We start from the raw sequence: 20,788 nt of genomic DNA on the forward strand, positions 1-20,788 counted from the left end.
CACTGCGCCTGGCCAAAATACTAGGTTTTTTCTTGATCATATACTTCAAGAAGCTTATTTTGTTTTAAGACAGGGTCTTTCTCTGTTGCCCAGGCTGGAGTACAGTGGTGTGAACATAGTTCACTGCAGCCTCGAACTCCTGGGCTCAAGCAATCCTCCCACCTCAGCCTCCCACGTAGCTGGGATTACAGGTGTCCTGCTAATTTAATAAAAAAAAATTTTTGTAGCTGTCCAAGTTCGTCTCCCAAAGTGTTGGGATTACAGGCACGAGCCACCGTGCCTGCTAAGAGGCTTACGTTACTGGTTGTTTTGGAAAAATGATTTTTGATTTTGCTGATCGAGTCCATCATTAGTTTTTCCTATGGCTTTAATTCCTTCTCTCTTTTTCTTTCCCTGGCTACCTAATTTTGAATGTAGTTTACTGAAAACATTGGAAATGGAAAACAATAACATTTGCAATTGTTTTCCTGTTGTGTTTCTGATAGATCGTATGTTCCGGGGAGTGGGAACCATGTCTGTCTGGTTCCCTGGCACGGTGCCTGGCACCTAGCACATGGAATAAATAAATACTTTCTACTCCCTACTCTTCCCTGTTAATTCAGCTTCTAGTTTGGGAAACTGGACAGTGTTGAATAAACTCTCAATCCTAGAACTCTTTGCCCAGAGATTCTCAAATCTTATCCCACCTCAGGATCATCTGGACAGCTGGTGAGAAGAGATTGCTGAGCCCCCTGCAGAGTTTCCAGTTCATTAGGTCTGGGGCTCCAGGTGAGGCTGACGCTGGCTGCCCTGGGGACCACACTTTGAGCTGTCCAGCCTCCCTCCCCCAACACTCTGCCCCTTAGACTCCCGCAGAGTCAGCGCTTCTGCTTCCCAGCTAAGTGTCACGGGGCAGCTCTGAAAACAAATGCCCACCGCTCCTGACCCATTAATTAGTTATCCTAATGAGCATAATTACCTTAATAGTCCCACTGTAGGTGGTGCTACCAGGTGGATAGCCCTGTCCTGTGAAGTCCTTACTCAGAGGTTCTGGGGCCACCGTGTGTGCCCTGGGGGGCAGCCCCAGGTGTTGGTCATGACCTGCTTGTATCAGGCTCATGTGTGAGGGAATAGCAGCCATCTGGGCGATGCCTACCCGTGTTTGTGGATGGCAGTCTCTTAACACAGTGTAACCTTGAGGATGGCTAGGAGGGAAGTGAATAGAAGCCTTGTCTGAGAGTGCTTTAATCTGTTACTAACTACTCATCTGGACTAACACTCAGGGAGTACCAGTGAATATTGAGTTCTAGGAACAAGGCCGTGCCTGCATGGGAGGAATCCCGTCTTTCAGGAAAGCAGTGCCCTTGGCTGGACTGCAGACTCCACGTGCAGTGCAGACTGGAGACATGGGTGTGGCGATCCTGCCTTTTAAGATGGGGCTCGTTAACTAGCGTGTGCACGCGTAGGCTTATGCCATTGGTTGGCATAAATGCACTGCTTGGAGGATTCAGGTTCCTCTTTAATTGAAGATTCCAAGAAGAAAAATATGGGATCACTTTGCTGTGCTGTTGTTGCCTCTTTGGAAGATGAATCTTCTTTTGTATACACTAGCGGAGCTGTGCTAACAGGGTCTTTCTGTGAAGTGGGGAATCTTTTTGGTAGCGCAAATACACAATCTATACTCTTCCTATTTCAGTATATGTCTGTAAATACTTCTGGTATTTCTTGATATTGATGCCTTCCTTGGCATGGTGGTTGTTCTCAGATTTAAGATGTGCTTTGATCAACTTTTTTTTTGAGATGGAGTCTAGCTTTGTTGCCTAGGGTGGAGTGCAGTGGCACTATCTCGGTTCACCGCAAACTCTGCCTCCCGGATTCAAGCGATTCTCCTGCCTTAGTCTCCTGAGTAGCTGGGACAACAGGCGTGTACCACCATGCCTGGGTAATTTTTGTATTTTTAGTAGAGATGGGGTTTCACCATGTTGGTCAGGCTGGTCTCGAACTCCTGACCTCATAATCCACCCGCCTTGGCCTCCCAAAGTGCTGGGATCACAGGCGTGAGCCACCGTGCCTGCCTTTTTTTTTTTTTTTAAACAGAGTCTCGCTCTGTTCCCAGGCTGGAGTGCAATGGCACAATCTTGGCTCACTGCAACCTCCGTCTCCTAGGTTCAAGCGTTTCTCCTGCCTCAGCCTCCCAAGTAGCTGGGGCCATAGGCGTGTGCCACCATGCCTGGCTAAGTTTTGTATTTTTAGTAGAGATGGGGTTTCACCACATTGACCAGGCTGGTCTTGAACTCCTGACCTCAAGTGATCCACCTGCCTCGGCCTCTCAGAGTGCTTGGATTACAGGTGTGAGCCAGCGCGCCCAGCCTCATCAACTTTCTTTATTGGCTGTGGGTGCTGGGGACACAGGGACCTGGCCATGCAACCTGGTGATGTTGCCCTTTCTCTCCTGTGAAATGCAGCGGTCCTCTTGGCTACTGAAGGTTTTTGCCATTTTGTTTTTTTAGAGACAGGGTCTCACTCTGTGCCCAGGCTGGAATGCAGTGGTGCAAGCGTAGCTCACTCCAACCTTGAACTCCTGGGCTCAAGCAATCCTCCCACCTCAGCCTCCAGAGTAGCTGGGACTACAGCCACCCACCACCATGCCTGCTGGGTTTTGCCTTTTGGATGATCAATGATGACTTTCTCCTCCTGCTTTCAGGGTGTGCTGGACCGGTTTTCTCAAATTCAGCCGAAGCTCATCTTCTCTGTGGAGGCTGTTGTCTATAACGGCAAAGAGCACAACCACATGGAAAAGCTGCAGCAGGTGGTTAAAGGTGTGTGGCCCTTCCAGCTCCCAGCTGGCATGGCCGGGTGTGTGTGCTGGTACATCAGAGTCTGCCAGGAGTCAGCCTGGGTAGTCTCTGCCCCAGATTGTGTTATATTCTCTGCCCCAGATGGTGTTATATTTTGTGGGGGCAAAAAAAAATCAGCAGCCAAGCATCTTTGTCCTGTAACCTATTGTTTTCTCCTCCTGCTCCTTCCAGGCCTACCAGACTTGAAGAAAGTGGTAGTGATTCCTTACGTGTCCTCCAGAGAGAAGATAGACCTTTCAAAGATTCCAAACAGGTAATGTACCGCATTCTGACCCACAGGTCCGTGTGGAACCCACTGGAGCTCCCGCGGGGAAGTAGGCTCCTGGATCTCCCACTTGGGGTCACTCAGGATTTTAGAAGTGGAGGAAGTTTTAGTTAAAAGCGTCATTTTGTAGATGAGGCACCTGAGGCCCCAGAGGAAATCCCCCAAGGCCACACAGTGAATAAGTGGCGGAAGAGAGAGGTCCCAGGAACCCTCACTCTTCCGATCTGGTGTCCCTCGTGTAGGGGGCTCTGATGGGGCCAAGCCCACCTTCCCAGATTGGCCACGGAAATTCTGCATCGGAAATCGTGTGTACATGTATGTGTACATGTGGGTGCATGCACTGCACACGTGCACACGACATAGGCACATGCATATCTACATATGTACACACGTATGTGCATTTACACATGTACATATGTGCACAGGTGCACAGGCATGTGTACATGTGTATGTATGGCTATGCATACATGAACACTCATATAGGTATTTTTCACCTTTTAGGACATGCATGTGTTCCCCATTGCTGATGACATCTTTCTTCCTTGGCTTTTCTGATATTTATAAAAGAATAAACCACATGTTTTGTGTATCACATAGAATTGTAAGAATCTTAATTTTGAATAGAGATTAAGGAAATGGATTATGGTTTAGTCAAAGTTGAATTTGTCCCAAAGTTCTTAGAGTTACCTTCCTTTAATTTTTCTTGAGACAGTTGTGGGGAGAGGGTTCTGAGCTCAGGCATTTAGCCCCACGGGGTGAGCTTTCCCTTGAACCTCGGGCTGGGCCGCTGGAGGGCACCTCGTACGTGGCTCCTTGAGGCCTGGTGAGGAGGGGCTGCGTAGACATGGCAGGGTGTCTTCATGCCAGCCACGGGGACCAGAGGAGGAGATGGCGGAGGCCTTTTTGTTCCAGCAAGTGGTCGTTGGTGCGTGGCTTATTACCATCTGTCAGGGTGTTCCCAGGGGGAGGTACAAAGCGTGTGTCTTGTCCTCCAGGAGTTGCAGTCTAGTTGGAGAGGCGAGACCCACCTGCAGGAAGGATGAGCTGTGACCACTGGGAGTGTGGGAGGGACAAGATGTGCCCAGGAGTTGACAGCAGGGCCTGGTGGTTTCTCTGTAGGATCTGGGGAGGTGACATCTGGGGGTGGCTTTGAGGTATGAGCAGGGTCTAGGGACAGCTGTGTGTGCAGGGCACATTCCGGAGCCTGAAGGGTGCTGCAGGCAAAGTGGTGGCTTGGTGAGGGCCATGGTCTTCAGATCCAACTTGTCAGGTTCAGTTCTCAGCTGTGTGACCCTATGCAAGTAATCTCTCTGAGCCTTGTGTCTCCATCTGTGAAATGGAGATGAGATAGTACCTGTTTTAAGTCATTGTTGCCTTGCTATAAAGAAATACCTGAGACTGGGTAATTTATAAAAACAGAGGTTTAATTGGCTCACGGTTCTACAGGCTGTGCGAGAGGCATAGTGCCGGCATCTGCTTCTGGGGAGGCCATATGGAGCTTGTGATCATGGCGGAAGGGAAGTGGAGCGGGCACTTCACATGGGAAAGCAGGAGTGGAGGGGGGCGGGGGACGGGGTGCCACACACTTTTCAATGACCAGGTCTCGTGTGAACTCAGAGTGAGAGCCCACTTATCACCAAGGGGATAGTCCGTGCCATTCACGAGGAATCCACCCTCATGATGCAAACACCTCCCACCAGGCCTCACCTGCAGACTGGGGATTACATTTCAACATGAGATAAGGGTGGGGACTAACATCCACACTCTGTCAGCACCATCCTCTCAGGCTGGCTGGGAGGATTAAATCAGCCGCTGCTCTGCAAAGCGTGCACAGTCAGCTCTGAGTGATCCCGCCTGTCATTGTGCGGCTGCGATGGGCTCTGTCCCCTGAAGCACCTGAGTCAGGATGGGTGGATCCTTCACAGGCAGGCCCAGGTGCCTGTCCCTGTGGACTGTGGGACCCTGCCCACCTTAACAAATTACAGTCAGGTGCCAGAGCCCGGCTTTATTTCATGCAACCTCGGATTTAGCGCCCCGGCTGTATGGATGGAGGCCATGACGCATGGAGGCTAGGAGGAAAACCAGACAGGGTTTACCAGCCCCCTGGTTCGCCCGGCTGTTACTTTTTTCTGAATAATATTCATCAGCAGTTGATATAAAATGAGGGCATCCAGCAGAATCGTGTTAGCCACTTCGTTTAGTCCGATACAATGCAGAAGCCCCCTCTTGACACCCCAGGGGCTGGACTCCCACTGCAGTCCGTCCTTTGATGGTGGATGCCACAGGTCAAGCAGAATAGGGTACGTGTCCATCTGTGGTGAATTGACGGGGGTCGGGGGAGCCACCCTGCGGGCTTTTCATTCTTAGAAGAGCTTTAACAAAGGTAATCATCGTGTACTGTGATTTATGGACCATTTGAAAGAAAAGGCTTTTCCCCATGTGAAGTGTCTGATTAGATTGGGCACTTTATAATGGGATTCTTACAGGAGGTAGAGGTGGGATGGAGTTTTCTTTGGCCGTAAAGTTCCTCAATGAATAGTTTTCCTGACACGCTGGAGCAGACGGCTTTGTTTGTTTCTTGGTTAGAGATGAATTACTTTGGATGCCCTTTTTAAACCACTGTGTCTTCCCCAGGAGAAACCTTTATCTTTTAAGGATGCACAGCAAAATTCTTCACTTTAGTATGTATGGCATTTGTATTTCAGAGTAACTGTCCCTAGCAAATGGTTGCAGGCTGCATTTAACTGATTCCCACCTCCTTCCCTGAAAGACAGTTCCGTTTGTCATTTGAGTATAGAGCCAGTGTTTTCAGATGGGTGGTGCTGCTCATCTCAAAATAGAAAACCACCTTTTCCCAAGATGGCTTGTGGCTTCTGCAGCTGTTTCTAGTGCAGAAAACAAATCTCCTGTTTGTGTTGCCCCTTTGATGGTTCTTGGCCACCTACAGCAATGCTGCATGTCCGCTTTGGGGGTAAGCCAGGCACACTTCCTGGGTGACAGTCAATAGCTGGGATGAATTTTGTTTGTTCTTGGACAGATATTTGTATCTTGCTATTGTAAACCTCAGGATCTAGTAAGTTAGTGATAACACATGGTATTTGCTGAGCGGTTCTCTGCCATTGAGCTGTGGTTTAGGAAATTGGCCCCACGTCTGTAGGAAGGGCTCATTAATCTAGCATCTCCTCCTCTCCCTTCTCCCCACGGGGGAAGCATCTTAATTCAGACCCACTTGGTAAGTGCTTCCTTTTGGTCGATCATTGGAAACAAAGCATTTGCCAATCAGGTGATGAACAGCAAACAAAGGACATGGGCTCAGAAGACTTCAAGGCCATTTCCAAAGCCTCCTTCAGCAGTGTTGGTACACACATGGCTTGTTCATTGTAAGTGATCCTTCTCCATGGTGGTTATGAAAACAAAAGATTCTCCCAAAGACAGCCCTTGGCCCTGTCAGCAGTGCTGATTAAGCAACTTGAAACCTTTACTCGTTCGATGAGTTTTCCTTCAGTTAGCTTGAATCTCTGAGATGTGACTTCCTCTGCTGGTCCCAGAAAGTTTCCAAATCAGGCCACCATCCCCCTGGAATCCTGGCTTTTCTGGGGTAGAAACAGAGGGCAGTGCGTGGGTGGAATCAGCAGGTCCGGTCCAGCATTCTGGGACGTTCATGGTGTGTTTCTCTGCATTTCGGCCCACAGTGTGTTTCTGGACGACTTTCTTGCCACCGGCACCAGCGAGCAGGCCCCGCAGCTGGAGTTCGAGCAGCTGCCCTTCAGCCACCCACTGTTCATCATGTTTTCATCGGGCACCACGGGCGCCCCCAAATGCATGGTGCATTCCGCTGGGGTAGGTCTCTAGGGAAAGCTCTGCAGGGGCCTCCTGTTGTCTGTTTGCTCCAACAGGGCCTCCCAGCTGATGATGGCAGCGTTGGGGTTGTCAGACTGCACCCTGTCCCCGGAGAGTCCAACGTGCAGCTTCTCTCCAAGTGGGGTGCTGCGCGGAGATCTGGCACTGGGCCCAGGGCAGTGGAGAGCTGCCACTTCAGGGACTGGGATGGCACCTGCCACCATGGTGACAGGCTTGGAGGTCACTGTACAGTGCAATGTGCCTTGGGGGTGGGGGGTGTGCTGGCTGAACCAGCTACATTCACCCTGCAGGTCCAGACCAGCTGGGGGATTGTGAACTCAATAGGTGGGCCCTGCCACCTATTTTAAAAAGAACGAATCAGAATAGACAAGAATAGATAACATTAGCACAGTGCCAGGCGCAATGGCCCACGCCTATAACCCCAGCACTTTGAGAACCTGAGGTGGGCAGATTGCTTTGAGCCCAGGAGTTTGAGACCATCCTGGCCAATATGGCAAAACCCCATTTCTACTAAAAAATACAAAAATTAGCTGGATGTGGTGGCACATGCCTGTAGTCTGAGCTACTCGAGAGGCTGAAGGTTGCCTGAACCCAGGAGGCAGAGGTTGCAATGAGCTGAGATCGTGCCACTGCACTCCAGCTGGCAACAGAGCCAGACCCTGTCTCAAAAAATAAAAGTAAAATAAAATGTTAGCCCAGAATAAGCTCATAAGAGGTATGGGTGTTGTTTTGTGAAGCTGTCAGTATGTGGAGTGGATGTGTGCACGTGCTGGGGGCCTTGTAAAACTTACATCTGACCGTGGGTTGTGGTGAAATATTTGAAAGCCACTGGTTAGGTTATTAGAAGGCTAGGTTACTAGGTTATTAGGTGATTATTAGAGTCTAATTAACTGAGAAAGAGCCTACCTGTGCTGTGAGTCTGTTGGGGCTGCCGTAACAAAATACCACAGGCTGTGTGGCTTCAACACCAAGGTGCCGCACGGTTGTTCTTATCTCAGGCCTCGCTCCTTGGCTTGTGTCCTCATGTGGTCTTTCACGTGACACCCCTGGTATCCCCCTGTATGTGTCCAAGCTTCTTCTCCTGAGGACCCCAGTCAGATCGGATCTGGGCCTGCTCTGACAACCTCATTTAAATTCCGTCACCTTTTAAAGGCCCATTTAGTCACATTCTGAGTTACTGGGGATTAGAGCTTCAATATATGAATTTTGGGGGTACATAGTTCAGCCCATGACACATGCTTTTAATATTTCTTATTTCACCAAAAGTCTGACTTTATTAAAGCACCTGAAATAATATGTTAATACTATGCAATAGAATTTATACGTATAGGTTAGTGACTTTTAACCTTTTATTTATTTGTTTATTTACTTTTTTGAGATGGAGTCTTGATCTGTCATCCAGATTGGAGTGCAGTGGTGCGATCTTGGCTCATTGCAACCTCCGCCTCCTGGGCTTAAGCAATCCTCCCCACCCAGCCTCCCACGCAGCTGGGACTATAGGCATGTGCCACTGTGCCCTACTTGTTTTTTTTTTTTTTTTTTTGTAGAGATCGGGTTTTGCCATGTTACCCAGGCTGGTCTCAAACCCCTGGGCTCACGTAATCCACTTGCTTTGGCCTCTGAAAGTGCTGGGATTACAGATGTGAGCCACCAGGCTCAAACAAACCTTTTATTTTTGAGAAAAATAAAATACCTAGAGAACCTATAGAAAAGTTGCAAGAATAGTAAGCTCCGTGGTACCCTTCAGCTGGATTCTTCCATTGTTAACATTCTGTTTTTAACATTTTCAATGTCTTTTTTTTTTTTTTTTTTTGAGACAGTTTCTTACTTTGTTGCCCAGACTGGAGTGCAGTGGTGTGATCGTGGCTCACTGCAACCTCTACCTCCTGGGCCCAAGCAATCTCCCACCTCAGTCTTCCAAGTACGTAGGACTACGGGCACATGCTACTTTTTCATTTTTGTGGAGATGGGGTCTTGCTGTGTTCTCCAGGCTGGTCATGAACTCTTGGGCTCAAGTGATCCTCTCGCCTTGGCCTCTTGAGTGCTGGAATTATAGGCATGAGCCACTGTGCCTGATGTCAACATCAATTTTTAACATGTCCTAACAGCTTCTTTTGCCTTCTTTCTCTCTCTCAGCATATATACACATGTTTTTTGTTTTTTGTTTTTTTTTTTTGAGACGGAGTCTTGCTCTGCCGCCCAGGCTGGAGTGCAGTGGCCGGATCTCAGCTCACTGCAAGCTCCGCCTCCCGGGTTTACGCCATTCTCCTGTCTCAGCCTCCCGAGTAGCTGGGACTACAGGCGCCCGCCTCGTCGCCCGGCTAGTTTTTTGTATTTTCTATTAGAGACGGGGTTTCACAGTGTTAGCCAGGATGGTCTCGATCTCCTGACCTCGTGATCCGCCCGTCTCGGCCTCCCAAAGTGCTGGGATTACAGGCTTGAGCCACCGCGCCCGGCTACACATGTTAGTTTGCTTTTTGCTGAACCAGTTGGAGTGCATCGGAGCCATAATGATCTTTCACTCTTTAATATTTCAGCACGTATCTCCCAAGAACAAGAACGTTCTCTTACAGAAGGGTAGCATGCTCATCAAATTCAGGAAGGTTAATGTTGGTGCAGTGCCGTCCCCTGATCTACGGTCCACACTCAGGTCGCCAGTTTCCCTGTGGTGTGCTAGCGGCTCAGGTGGTGGCACGTCAGTCGTCAGGTCTCCTGCATGTCCTTGGGTCTGGAGCAGTTCCTCGGGCTTCTTCATCTTTCGTGACACTGACATTTTCGAAGAGCCCAGGCTCCTGGTTTGGCAGAATGGCTCTCTTTGGGTCTGACTGGTGTCTCCTCGTGGTTAGGTCCAGGTTATGCGGCTTTGGTGGGAACACCCCGGAAATGGGTGTTGTTTTCTTCTCTGTGCATCTATCGGGGGGTGGGGGGACACAACGTCAGTGTATTTCATTTTTGTGATTTCACTAGGCCAGTCTTCAGAAATGACATGCCTGGGTCAATGTGGTGCTTTGCTTTTTTTTTTTTTTTTTTTTGAGATGGAGTCCCAGCATTGTCACCTGGGCTGGAGTGAAGTGGCACAATCTTGGCTCACTGCACCCTCTGCCCCCGGGTTCAAGTGATTCTCCTACCTCAGTGTCCTGAGTAGCTAGGATTACAGGTGCCCACCACCATGGCTGGCTAAGTTTTTTTTTTGTATTTTTAGTAGAGACAGGGTTTCACTATGTTGGCCAGGCAGGTCTCCAACTCCTGACCTTGTGATCTGCCCTCCTCGGCCTCCCAAAGTGCTGGGTTTACAGGTGTGAGCCACCGTGCCCGGCTGAATGTAGTTCTTTTCTAATGTAGTCTTTTCTGAATGTAGTTCTATCACGTCTTACTTTCTCTGATCCTCCTCTGCCCCGGGCTTGATAAGAGAGCTTCTTGTTGAATCCTTACCTTGCACTCAGACTTCTCCTGGGGCAGTCTGTGAGAGTCAGGATGCTTGCTCCATGCTGTGGCTCTCACCCTCACGCTGCTCCAGCTCTCTTCTGGGCCAGCTCTTCAGCTCTCCCCGTAGCTCATTTCCCCATTTCCCTCTCAGTTGGCTCAGCCCACAGGGAGGAGAAAAATCCACCATATCTTGGTCAGACCTTCTGATCACCACTTTTCCCCGCAAACTCAGAAGAAGAGAATTCTCCAAGTGGAGAAACCTTTGCTTGATAAGACAGTGGCATTTGAAAAGGAAATATACAAGTTCCTTTATTCTAGCTCATTTAGCTTTTACAGATGTTCCCTCTACCTAGAAGCAGTTCGAATCCCTTCTGTAAAAAGGAAACATTTACACTGGAATCATTTGAAAGCCCTATTAGGCTTTTTACAGAGTCTTTTCATCAGAATGTGGAAAGGAGTCAATGTGGCTTCATCATCACCTAGATCTGGATTCACTGAAGGTCTTGTTGCAGGCTGTGAAATAGATCCGAAGGTCCAAGAGCCTGTCCACACAGGTTAATTCTCAAGAAACCCAGGAGTGGGAGCAAGGGGCTGATGTTAGTGGTGGGGGGCAAAGGCCTTATTTCTGGCAGTTACACTGGCTCAACTGAGTTGCCTCTTTATAGGCCGAGAGCTGTCCTGTCACTCAAATAATCTGATTTTTTTTTTTTTTTTTGAGACGGAGTCTCGCTCTGTCTCCCAGGCTGGAGTGCAGTGGCCTGATCTCAGCTCACTGCAAGCTCCGCCTCCCGGGTTTATGCCATTCTCCTGTCTCAGCCTCCCGAGTAGCTGGGACTACAGGCACCCGCCACCTCGCCCGGCCAGTTTTTTGTATTTTTTTTTTTTTTTTAGTAGAGACGGGGTTTCACCGTGTTAGCCAAGATGGTCTCGATCTCCTGACCTCGTGATCCGCCCGTCTCGGCCTCCCAAAGTGCTGGGATTACAGGCTTGAGCCACCGCGCCCGGCCGATAATCTGATTTTATGAAAGCCAGCTGGGGTGTGTTCACAGTCTAAGGTGTAGTTGGAATCGCATTTTCCCTGTGAAAGGGCAGCCCTCGTGCACCTGGGCGCAGGTCTGTTAATAAGCCACCGAGATGAGCATTTTTAGAAATCCTGCGGACAAGGGCGGGGGCGGGTGTATGTGGCCAAACAAGACATTTTAGGATAAACGGAAATGTGTAACTGTACTTTTATTTTTAGTGCTCTTTGCATAGTGCGTGTCATTTTTTTTTAAGAGGGGCATAAAATGTATTAGATATAATATAGCTTGCTCATAAAATGATCATGCCTGATATATTTAGTGTGTGGAAAAATCGGGAAAAATTATATGTACTCCATCTTCACTGGGCTCTTGCATCTCTGGAGAGGTGACTAAGCGCGTTGCTCATTTTCTAGAGTTATCTTGACCACAAACTTGAAAACAGTGAGGCAACATAGGCCAGAGTCCTAGGGGCTCATCATCTTCCTGATTTAGTGGGGTGGGGGTTATGTTCTGGTTTGTTGGTTTGTGTTTCCTAAGTCCATGAAGGGTGTCAGAAAGCGGTTCCCCGTTCTCTTCCTTTACATGAAATACTCTCTGGCGCCGAGACCCAGGAAACCATGCCGTTTATGCTGCCTTGCCCTCAGGGAAAGCATTCAGACTTGACCATAAATATTTAAGAATTAAGGGAAAAACGATGGATGTAACTTGTTAAGATTCACACAGAGAAATTATTGGGAGAGGATTAGGGCCCATTGTTCGTTTTGTGCCGTCTGAGAGAATGAGGCTAATGAACCACTGAACGAATGCAGGCTTGTAGCTCCGCTGTGCTCTCAGCAGACCACGTGGGTGAAGCTGCAGAGTTAAATCTGATTTCAAGTGAAAAAGAAAACGGGAGAGGGATTTGCCATAGGCTCTTAGAATCAGAGTTCCCTGTCCTTTAAGTGGATTTGTGGAAAGATTTAGTTCATGGAGACAGTTCCTGAAAAGTTTGTCACCCCCAAATTATTGCCTACCCACTGTCCATGAGAACAGAGTGCCATGGAACTTTCTAAGAAGCTTTTGAGTCCCTGGGGAAGGGAAGGGGAGGCTGTCTCTTGACCCTCACTGGGGATTCTTGTTAAACTCCACCCTGCGGCGCAGCTTCCAGAGCCTGGAGGCAGTCTCGGGGGACTGCAGAAAAGGGCAGTGTGTCAGTCTGTTTTCATGCTGCTGATGAAGACATACTGAGGGCTGGGCATGGTGGCTCACGCTTGTAATCCCAGCACTTTGGGAGGCTAAGGTGGGCAGATCACGAGGTCAAGAGATCAAGACCAGCCTGGCCAACATGGTGAAACCCCGTCTCTACTGGAAATAAAAAATTACCTGGGCCTGGCGGTGTGCACCTGTAGTCCCAGCTACTCGGGAGGCTGAGGCTGGAGAATCGCTTGAACCTGGGAGGTGGAGGTTGCAGTGAGCTGAGATTGCACTGCCGCACTCCAGCGTGGTGACAGAGCAAGACTCTGTCTAAAAAAAAAGACATACTGAGACTGGGCAATTTACAAAAGAAAGGTTTAATGGACTTAACAGTTCCATGTGGCTGGGGAGCCCTCACAATCATGGCAGAAGGCGAGGAGGAGCAAGTCACATCTTACATGGATGACAACAGGCAAAGAGAGAGAATGAGAACCAAATGAAATGGGTTTCCCCTTATCAGACCATCAGATCTCATGAGACTGATTCACTACCGTGAGAATAGTATGGGAGAAACTGCCCCCATGATTCAATTATCTCCCACCTTGTCCCTCCCACAACATGTGGGAATTATGGGAATACAATTCAAGTTGAGATTTGGATGGGGACATGGAGCCAAACCATATCAGACAGCATCTAGCCGTCTGCCTGGCAGTCTCTGGAGGCTTCAGTTGCAGCTGTTTGTGGGCCGGGTGGCGGTTGCCTGTTTGGGATGGATTCTGGAATAAGAATTTTGGCTCCTGAATGGGAGCCTGTGTTGGATAGGATTGTTCCTGTTGAGCTCTTAAAGGGATCGTCTCCTGCAACTGGCTTTGGGAAGCTTTTCCCTTGGGTATGATGAGGGCCTTCATGACTAGGTTTTAATATACAAGTCCTTGCTTCAGCCCTCGAGGCCCTCCACGACCAGAAGCACCTGTGTCATGAGCCAGAGGCTCACATCTGTGGACCAGTCTGAAGGGCAGTGGTCACTGAAGGGGCAGCATCCCGTCTGTCCTCAGGATCTTGTACAAGATCCACTGGAAAGATAGGAAAACCGAGGCTGGGAGCGTGGAGTGACGAGTGCAGGGGCTGCTGGCTCTGCTGCCTTTGTTGTGCCTGGCGATGGGAAGCTTCCTCTCCTCCCTGCCCCTGCCGGACACACACAGTTGCTTGGAACAAGTGTGTTCTGGGCAGTGGAAGATTATATAGTTGTCAACAGACATGAGGGAGCTCCTGGCGTGCCAAGGAAGATGTCCCAGGTATGCTGTTGGGTGGAAAAGGCAAAGTGTGGGACACTGGGTCACAATGCACAAAATGGCCTTAATAAATATGTACTGGCATCAGCAAGAAAGACATTCACAGGAAACTGCCAGGACTGGCTGCCTCTGGGGAGAACTGGGTATAGGACGGGGAGAGAGGACGGCTTTTCATAGTATCTGCTTCAGAGTTCTGGACCGTGCAAATATATTGCCTATTAAGCACCAAAATGGAAGGTAATAGTGTATAGTGGGTGGGAGGGAGCGGGTCTGCTTGGGTGTTTTAGCCAGAAGCAGGGTCTTGTGCTGTCCGCTCAGCTGAGGCATTCCTGAACCCCGATCTTGAACGTGAGTCCCAGCTACAGTCTTGCTCTGTTGCCGGCGCCCCACCCCCACCACATCCCCCTCACCCCCGTGTTCCCTGTTCCCCATGAGGCTGGGCTAGCACCTGTCTTGCAAGGGTTAGGCCCTGGTCTTTTGCTCGTTGACTCTCTTCTCAGTAAGGGTCACTTCTGTTCTGCCTGAAGCTGGTGGGCCTCCGTGGTACCCTTGATGTCCTGGGCACTCAGAGCTTAAGGGCAGACAGGATTGTCAGGGTTTTCCTCTCCAGACTACAAGCCACGCTCAGCTCTCGGGGCAGAGGGATATGGGGGCATAGCTCATCACAGGGGAGAGCGGGGAGCCTCCCAAGTCTGCTTCTCCCAGGAAGGAAAATGGGAATCTGCTGGGGCTTCTTCCTGGCAGCATCTGAGCAGTGCGTGGGCCAGGTACCAGGCTCCTGGTGCTGTACGCCTAACAGAGCACCCACTCCTCGTGTCTCCCCTGCAGGGCACCCTCATCCAGCATCTGAAGGAGCATCTGCTGCACGGCAACATGACCAGCAGTGACATCCTCCTGTGCTACACCACGGTAAGGGCTTCCCCAAGGTGCTGGCCTGTGCTAGACCACAGTAGGGGCTTCCCCTGACACCAGCCCGTGACACATGGTAAAGGGTTCCCTGGGCGCCGGCCTGTGCTGCACTGTGGTGAGGGCTTCCCCAGCGCACGGTGTCGAGTTGGGCCTGCTCTTCCACCCACCCTGCCTCCGCAGCTTGGAATCCACGCCATGAAACCAGAACTCAACTCAAGGTGTTGGAGGGCTTCCTGCCCTTGCTGAACACTGAAAGACAAAAGGTTAGGACAAGTTAAAGCAAGTGTATTTTACCCCAGAGGAGAACTGAAAACATCAAGAGCTTCCAGAATGATCTAGCTACAGGTCCTGAGTGGTGCTTCTGTGCCAAGTTTGCTTATTTGTTTGTTTTTGAGACGAAGTCTAGCTTTATTGTCCAGGCTGGAGTGCAGTGGCTCGATCTCAGCTCACTGCAGTTTCCACCTCCCGGGTTCAAGCGATTCTTCTATCTCAGCCTTGAGTAGCTGGGACTACAGGCAGGCGCCACCATGCCCAGCTAATTTTTTGTATTTTTAGTAGAGATGGGGTTTCACCGTGTTAGCCAGGATGGTCTCGATCTCCTGACCTCGTGATCTGCCTGCCTCGGCCTCCCAAAGTGCTGGGTTTATAGGCATGAGCCACCATGCCTGGCTTCCCCACCACGCCCGGCCTCCCTACCTGGGTTCTAACAGCAGCCTCGGTGGCAGTTGTTTCATGTCCTGCAGCCCTGGGCCCAGCCTGTACTGTGACCCTCCCTCCCTTCCTTCCCTTCCCCTCCCTTCCTTTCCCATTTTCCCTTTGCCTTTTGTCCCCCTTTTCCCCTTTGCCTTTCTTCTTTTCTTTTGACAGAGTCTCACTCTGTTGCTCAGGCTAGTGTGCAGTGGTGATCATGGCTCACTGCAGCCTCAAACTCCTGGGCTCAAGTAATCCTCCCACCTCAGCCTCCAAGTAGCTGAGACCACAGGTGCACTCCACCATGCCTGGCTAATTAAAAAAAGTTGTTTTTTTTTTTCTAGAGGCCAGGCATGGTGGCTCATGCCTGTAATCCCAACACTTTGGGAGGATGAGGTAGGTAGATCACTTGAGGTCAGGAGTTCAGGACCAGCCTGGCCAACATGGTAAAACCCTGTCTCTACTAAAAATACAAAAAAGTTAGCTAGGTGTACTGGTGGACACCTGTAATCCCAGCTACTTGGGAAGCTGGGGTGGGAGGATCTCTTGAACCCAGGAGGCAGAGATTGCAGTGAGCTGAGATTGTGCCACTGCACTCCAGCCTAGGTGACAAAAAAAAAATTGTTTTTCCATAGAGACCAGGTCTCACTGAGTTACCCAGGCTGGTCTCAACCTCCTGAGCTCAAGTGATCTTCCCACCTTGCCCTGCAAAATGCTGGGATTACAAGGCCAACAGGCCTTGACTCAACTTTTAGCAGCTTTATTGGACAATGAGGTGGCCAGGAATGCTATGCTGCTTGGGGCTTCCAGGCACTGGTTTCCTCTTTGGGGAACAGTTCCTCAATAAAAGAAACTGAACAAGTACATTAAGACCTGTTCAGAAAGCAGCTCAATGGTCAGGCGCAGTGGCTCATGCCTGTAATCCCAGTACTTTGTGAGGCTGAGGCAGGAGGATCCCTTGAGGCCAGGAGTTCAAGACTAGCCTGGACAACAAAGTGAGACCTCATCTACAAAAAATAAAAAAATTAGCTGGGTGTGGTGGTTCACATCTGTGGTCCCGGCTACATGGGAGGCTGAGGCAGGAGGATCACTTGAGGTTAGGAGGTCGAGGCTGTAGTGAGCTCTGATTGTGCCACTGTACTCCAGCCTAGGTGACAGAGTGAGACCTTGTCTCGGGGCAAAAAAAAAAAAAGGAAGAAGCAACTCAACTAAATGGAGACCTCTGGCCGTGTCCTTGTGCCCTCTGCCTTTGTGCATGGGAAGTCGGTGTGGGTGGGCCTTCCGGGGGACATTGGTTTTGGGTCACTATAGCCCATGTGATTTGGGGACAGCCCTAGGCTGTGGCAGGCAGGAGGCAGGTTCCTGACACCATTCATCATGGATGGACAATGTCTTGGGGATGGTTCCGTGTCAGTCTGGACCTCATTCTGTTTCATGGCTGTGCGATGGCTGCCGTCGTACTGCTGGGGGCCAAGTGCTGTTCAGAACGCCTCATGTGGGTTCAGTGACTGTGTAGGAGTGTCAGTAGCAAGTGTGCACCTCCTGTGACCTTTCTCGTGTTGATAACACCTACATTGCTTTGTCTCTGTCACCAGTAAGGGTGCAGCAGACATTCTGTGACTCGTCTTCATGCACATGTGTGAGTATGTCTGTGCAATCCATTCTTAGATGTGGAGTTGCTGGACCAGAATGTCCTGTGTTTGAAATGGGCAGTTAGCGCCAACCTGTGGCTCCATCTTAGGCGGTTTCCCAGGGACATAGGGAACTGAGCGGGCAGCGCTGGGGGGAGCTGCCTAGCGCCCACTGAAGCCACACCCCTCCTGTCTTTGCAGGCCGGCTGGATGATGTGGAACTGGATGGTGTCCATTCTGGCCACAGGAGCGGCCATGGTCTTGTATGATGGCTCCCCGCTGGTGCCCACGCCCAACGTGCTCTGGGACCTGGTGGACAGGATAGGGTAGGTACCAAGATGCCATGCTCAAAGCAAGGGACAGGCAGCACCAGGAAGGCTCCTTGGGATCAGATGCAGAGTCGTGCCTGCCTTCGGGGCAGTCTGCAGAATGCTCTGCCTTTGTGGATGCCCCCTCTCTAAGAGGAGGGTGTGGGAGGTGCCAGAAGCAGAAGGTGAAACTGTTAAGAAGGGAGGGACGCCAAGGGCCAGGGCTCTTCCCTCCAGAGTGAGGGCTGAGAAAAATCCTATGGGCAGCATGCGATCTCATTTCTTTTAAGAATCTATTTCTATTTTTAAGATTACTTTTTAGTAAAAATTGTATGTATCGTAAGGCATGCAGCATGGTATTTTGCTGTGTATACACGTAGTGAAATGAGTACTGCAGTCAGGCAAATTCACATTTGCATCTCCTCACACAGTTACCTTTTTGTTTTTAGCAAGGAGAGCACCTGAAATGGACTCTCTTATCAAAGTTCCAGCACTTACACAGTACGGTGTTGTCAGCTGCAGTCATCGGGCTATGCATTGATCTTATTTCTCTAGTTGTGGCATTTCCCAGCAAAAGGAGGAAAACTGAGGGTCACTTAGAGTCCTGTTTCACACAGGTTCTGCAGACTCCAGAGTGAGATTGTATTCATCCATTTTCATACTGCTATGAAGAAATACCCGACAGTGGGTCATTTATAAAGAAAAAGAGGTTGAATGGACTCAGAGTTTCACGTGGCTGGGGAGGCCTCACAATCATGATGGAAAGTGAATGAGGAGCAAAGGCATGTCTTACATGGCAGCAGGCAAGAGAGCGTGTGCAGGAGAACTGTCCTTTATAAAACCGTCAGATCTCGTGAGACTTATTCACTATCAAGAGAGCAGCTCGGGAAAAACCTGCCCCCATGATTCAATTACCTCCTCCTACTAGGTCCCTCCTACGACACGCAGGGATTATAGGAGCTACAGTTCAAGATGAGATTTGGGTGGGGACAGCTAAAACATCAGAGATGAAGTGAGGTGAAGGCTGAATGCACAGGGGAGGTGTGTGGATAAGTTCGTGAGGGGTGGGTGCAGAGCCTGTGACTAGGGGGCTGCGTGGTGTTTGGATTTCCTGCCACCTTTCTCTTGAACCCATTGGCAGAAGGAGAGCTCTGTTTGTCCCTAGCCATCCCTTGGGGCTGGCAGCCACCTGTCTTCTAGGGTCGCCTCATCATAACTGCACTGAGTGCTTCCTGGGGCCCCTGGAGGTGGTCACTTCTTTCCTGTGGCCCTGGCTGGACTGTAGACAGGAATCCCATGAGCAGTGGCAGGAGCCAGTTAGGAGAGACACATTGGGTACCCTCCTGGTGCCTGAGAATTATGCAAATGGGGATAGGTGCAGTGGTCCCTGCTGCCGCCCCCCGCCCCCATCATCATCATGATTAGAAGGCATCAGGAGATCCAGTCTCTTCAGCGCTTCGCTGATGAATTAATCACAACTGGCTAGCGTGTTCTGGCCACAGTGGTCTTGGTCACCCTTGGTCTAATGACAGTTTCTAGAGATAAGAATATAGAAGTCGCCAGAGCTCCAGGGGCCCAGAAACAACCATGCTCTGAAGTGTTCTAATTACTCTGTGTCTGAATCTGTTCATGGGGCGAACAGGAGCCACTCATGTTTTTAAATCCTTGGCCATTAACATTTTAATTATAACTTGGTCTGGGTAATATTTAAATCCTGACATTTGGCTCACAATCTTAGTGAGGAAGGCTGTTTCCTAACGAGATTGTTTCCAGCAAAAGGTTAATCAAATCCCTGGGAACTTTGGATGGTTTTAGAATCTTTACCCTTTTACCCTTAAGCCGGGCTCCAGGTGGAGGAACTTTTATTGGTGTGTTGGGGAGGGCTGCACTGGGTCGGGGGTTACTGGAGGAGGGGTGGAGAGGGAAGTGTACATCATTGGGGCCCGGTGCTAATGAGATCCAGGGATGAAGCGTCCCAGGGAGACCCCGCTCTGTGTGTGCATGGGTGTGAGTCTGCGTGTGTGCAGAAGTGTATGTGAAAGTGTGTGTGCGCGTGCATGGAGCGTGATCATGTGAAAGGGAGTGTGGGAGTGCATATGTGCATGAGTGTGTGCACATATGTGAGAGTGCAAGTGAGCGCATGGATGTGTGTGCATGTATAGGTGGGTGTGTGTATGCATGCAGCTGTGAATGTTTGCTGTACGTGTGGATGCATGTGTGCCTTGTGTATGTGTGCATGTGCCTGTGCGCACGCATACATGTGCGAGTGTTCACAGCACGGTGGCTGGTTCCGTGCCATAATCACGGGCCCTAGGTTGGCCAGAGCACTGAGGCTGACTGAGGTGTGGTCATGCTGTCACAGGGCTCCCTCTGGAAGTGGCCTTCGCCCTGCCTGGGAGAGTTTCCTGTGCAGTTTGGCGAGGCAGGTGTGACTCGGCACCTCGGCAGGGGCTGTGGATGAGGGGCTCTCAGAAGGATGCGGGCCTTAAACCACTGCACTGGTCGCCACCAGCAGTGAGAGGGAGCCGGTGCTGGGAGGGAAGGACACTTCAGCTCGGTTCTGTCCACCTCCTGGAAACTGCTGTGCAGCAGTTGAAAGCAGTCATGGCAAACCCTGTTTTGTGGCAAGAGGTGCATGGGGCAGGCACAGTCCTCGTGGTGCTGTCTCAGTGCTTCTGCTTAAAACCCACGTCTGGCAGGGTGTGGTGGCTCGCTCCTATAATCCCAGCACTTTGGGAGGCCGAGGTGGGCGGATCACAAGGTCAGGAGATTGAGACCATCCTGGCTAACACAGTGAAACCCCATTTCTACTAAAAATACAAAAAATTAGCCGGATGTGGTGGCGGGCGCCTGTAGTCCCAGCTACTCAGGAGGCTGAGGCAGGAGAATGGTGTGAACCTGGGAGGTGGAGCTTGCAGTGAGCCGAGATGGTGCCACTGCACTCCAGCCTGGGCAATAGAGCGAGACTCCATCTCAAAAAAAAAAAAAAAAAAAATACAAAAAAAACCCCACGTCTGTTAGTAAATGTGGGGTGAGATCTCTATTGATTACCGGCATGTCAGCTCCCAGCCTTATTGGCACCTTTGATCAAAGAGCATTTATTTTGTAGGCACAGACAAGATAATTTTCTTCTTCACAGGGGTGTGTTTCTGGGTTCTAGTGAGGGGACTATTCTGGATAGAATTAGGGCCAGGACCCTGGGGACTTTGTCCAGTTTGCTAGTAGTGGGGCAGGCGTGGACATTGTCTGGATTGCCCGGTTTTGCCTGTCTCTGAATGGGGCCATTGTCTAAGGTGGTTCTAGAGGGCAGGGGCCTCGCGGGTGAGCAGGCTTGTCCTTCTAAGGAAGTGCATGGGTTGGACAGCACTTTGCCA

General features: G+C 50.2%; 1 protein-coding gene across 1 annotated transcript in view; it reads left to right on the forward strand.

Moving 5' to 3' along the window:
- Positions 1 to 20,788, forward strand: part of AACS (acetoacetyl-CoA synthetase) — a 75,058-nt gene that overhangs the window by 33,113 nt on the left and 21,157 nt on the right. The window contains exons 6-10 of the mRNA XM_026457427.2: positions 2,684 to 2,798; positions 3,009 to 3,090; positions 6,795 to 6,942; positions 14,705 to 14,785; positions 17,308 to 17,432. Coding sequence (XP_026313212.1) covers positions 2,684 to 2,798; positions 3,009 to 3,090; positions 6,795 to 6,942; positions 14,705 to 14,785; positions 17,308 to 17,432 — 551 coding nt within the window. The remainder of the gene's footprint in view (positions 1 to 2,683; positions 2,799 to 3,008; positions 3,091 to 6,794; positions 6,943 to 14,704; positions 14,786 to 17,307; positions 17,433 to 20,788) is intronic.

This window comes from Piliocolobus tephrosceles, chromosome 10 (genome assembly GCF_002776525.5).
Source record: "Piliocolobus tephrosceles isolate RC106 chromosome 10, ASM277652v3, whole genome shotgun sequence".
Classification (NCBI taxonomy): Eukaryota; Metazoa; Chordata; class Mammalia; order Primates; family Cercopithecidae; genus Piliocolobus; species Piliocolobus tephrosceles.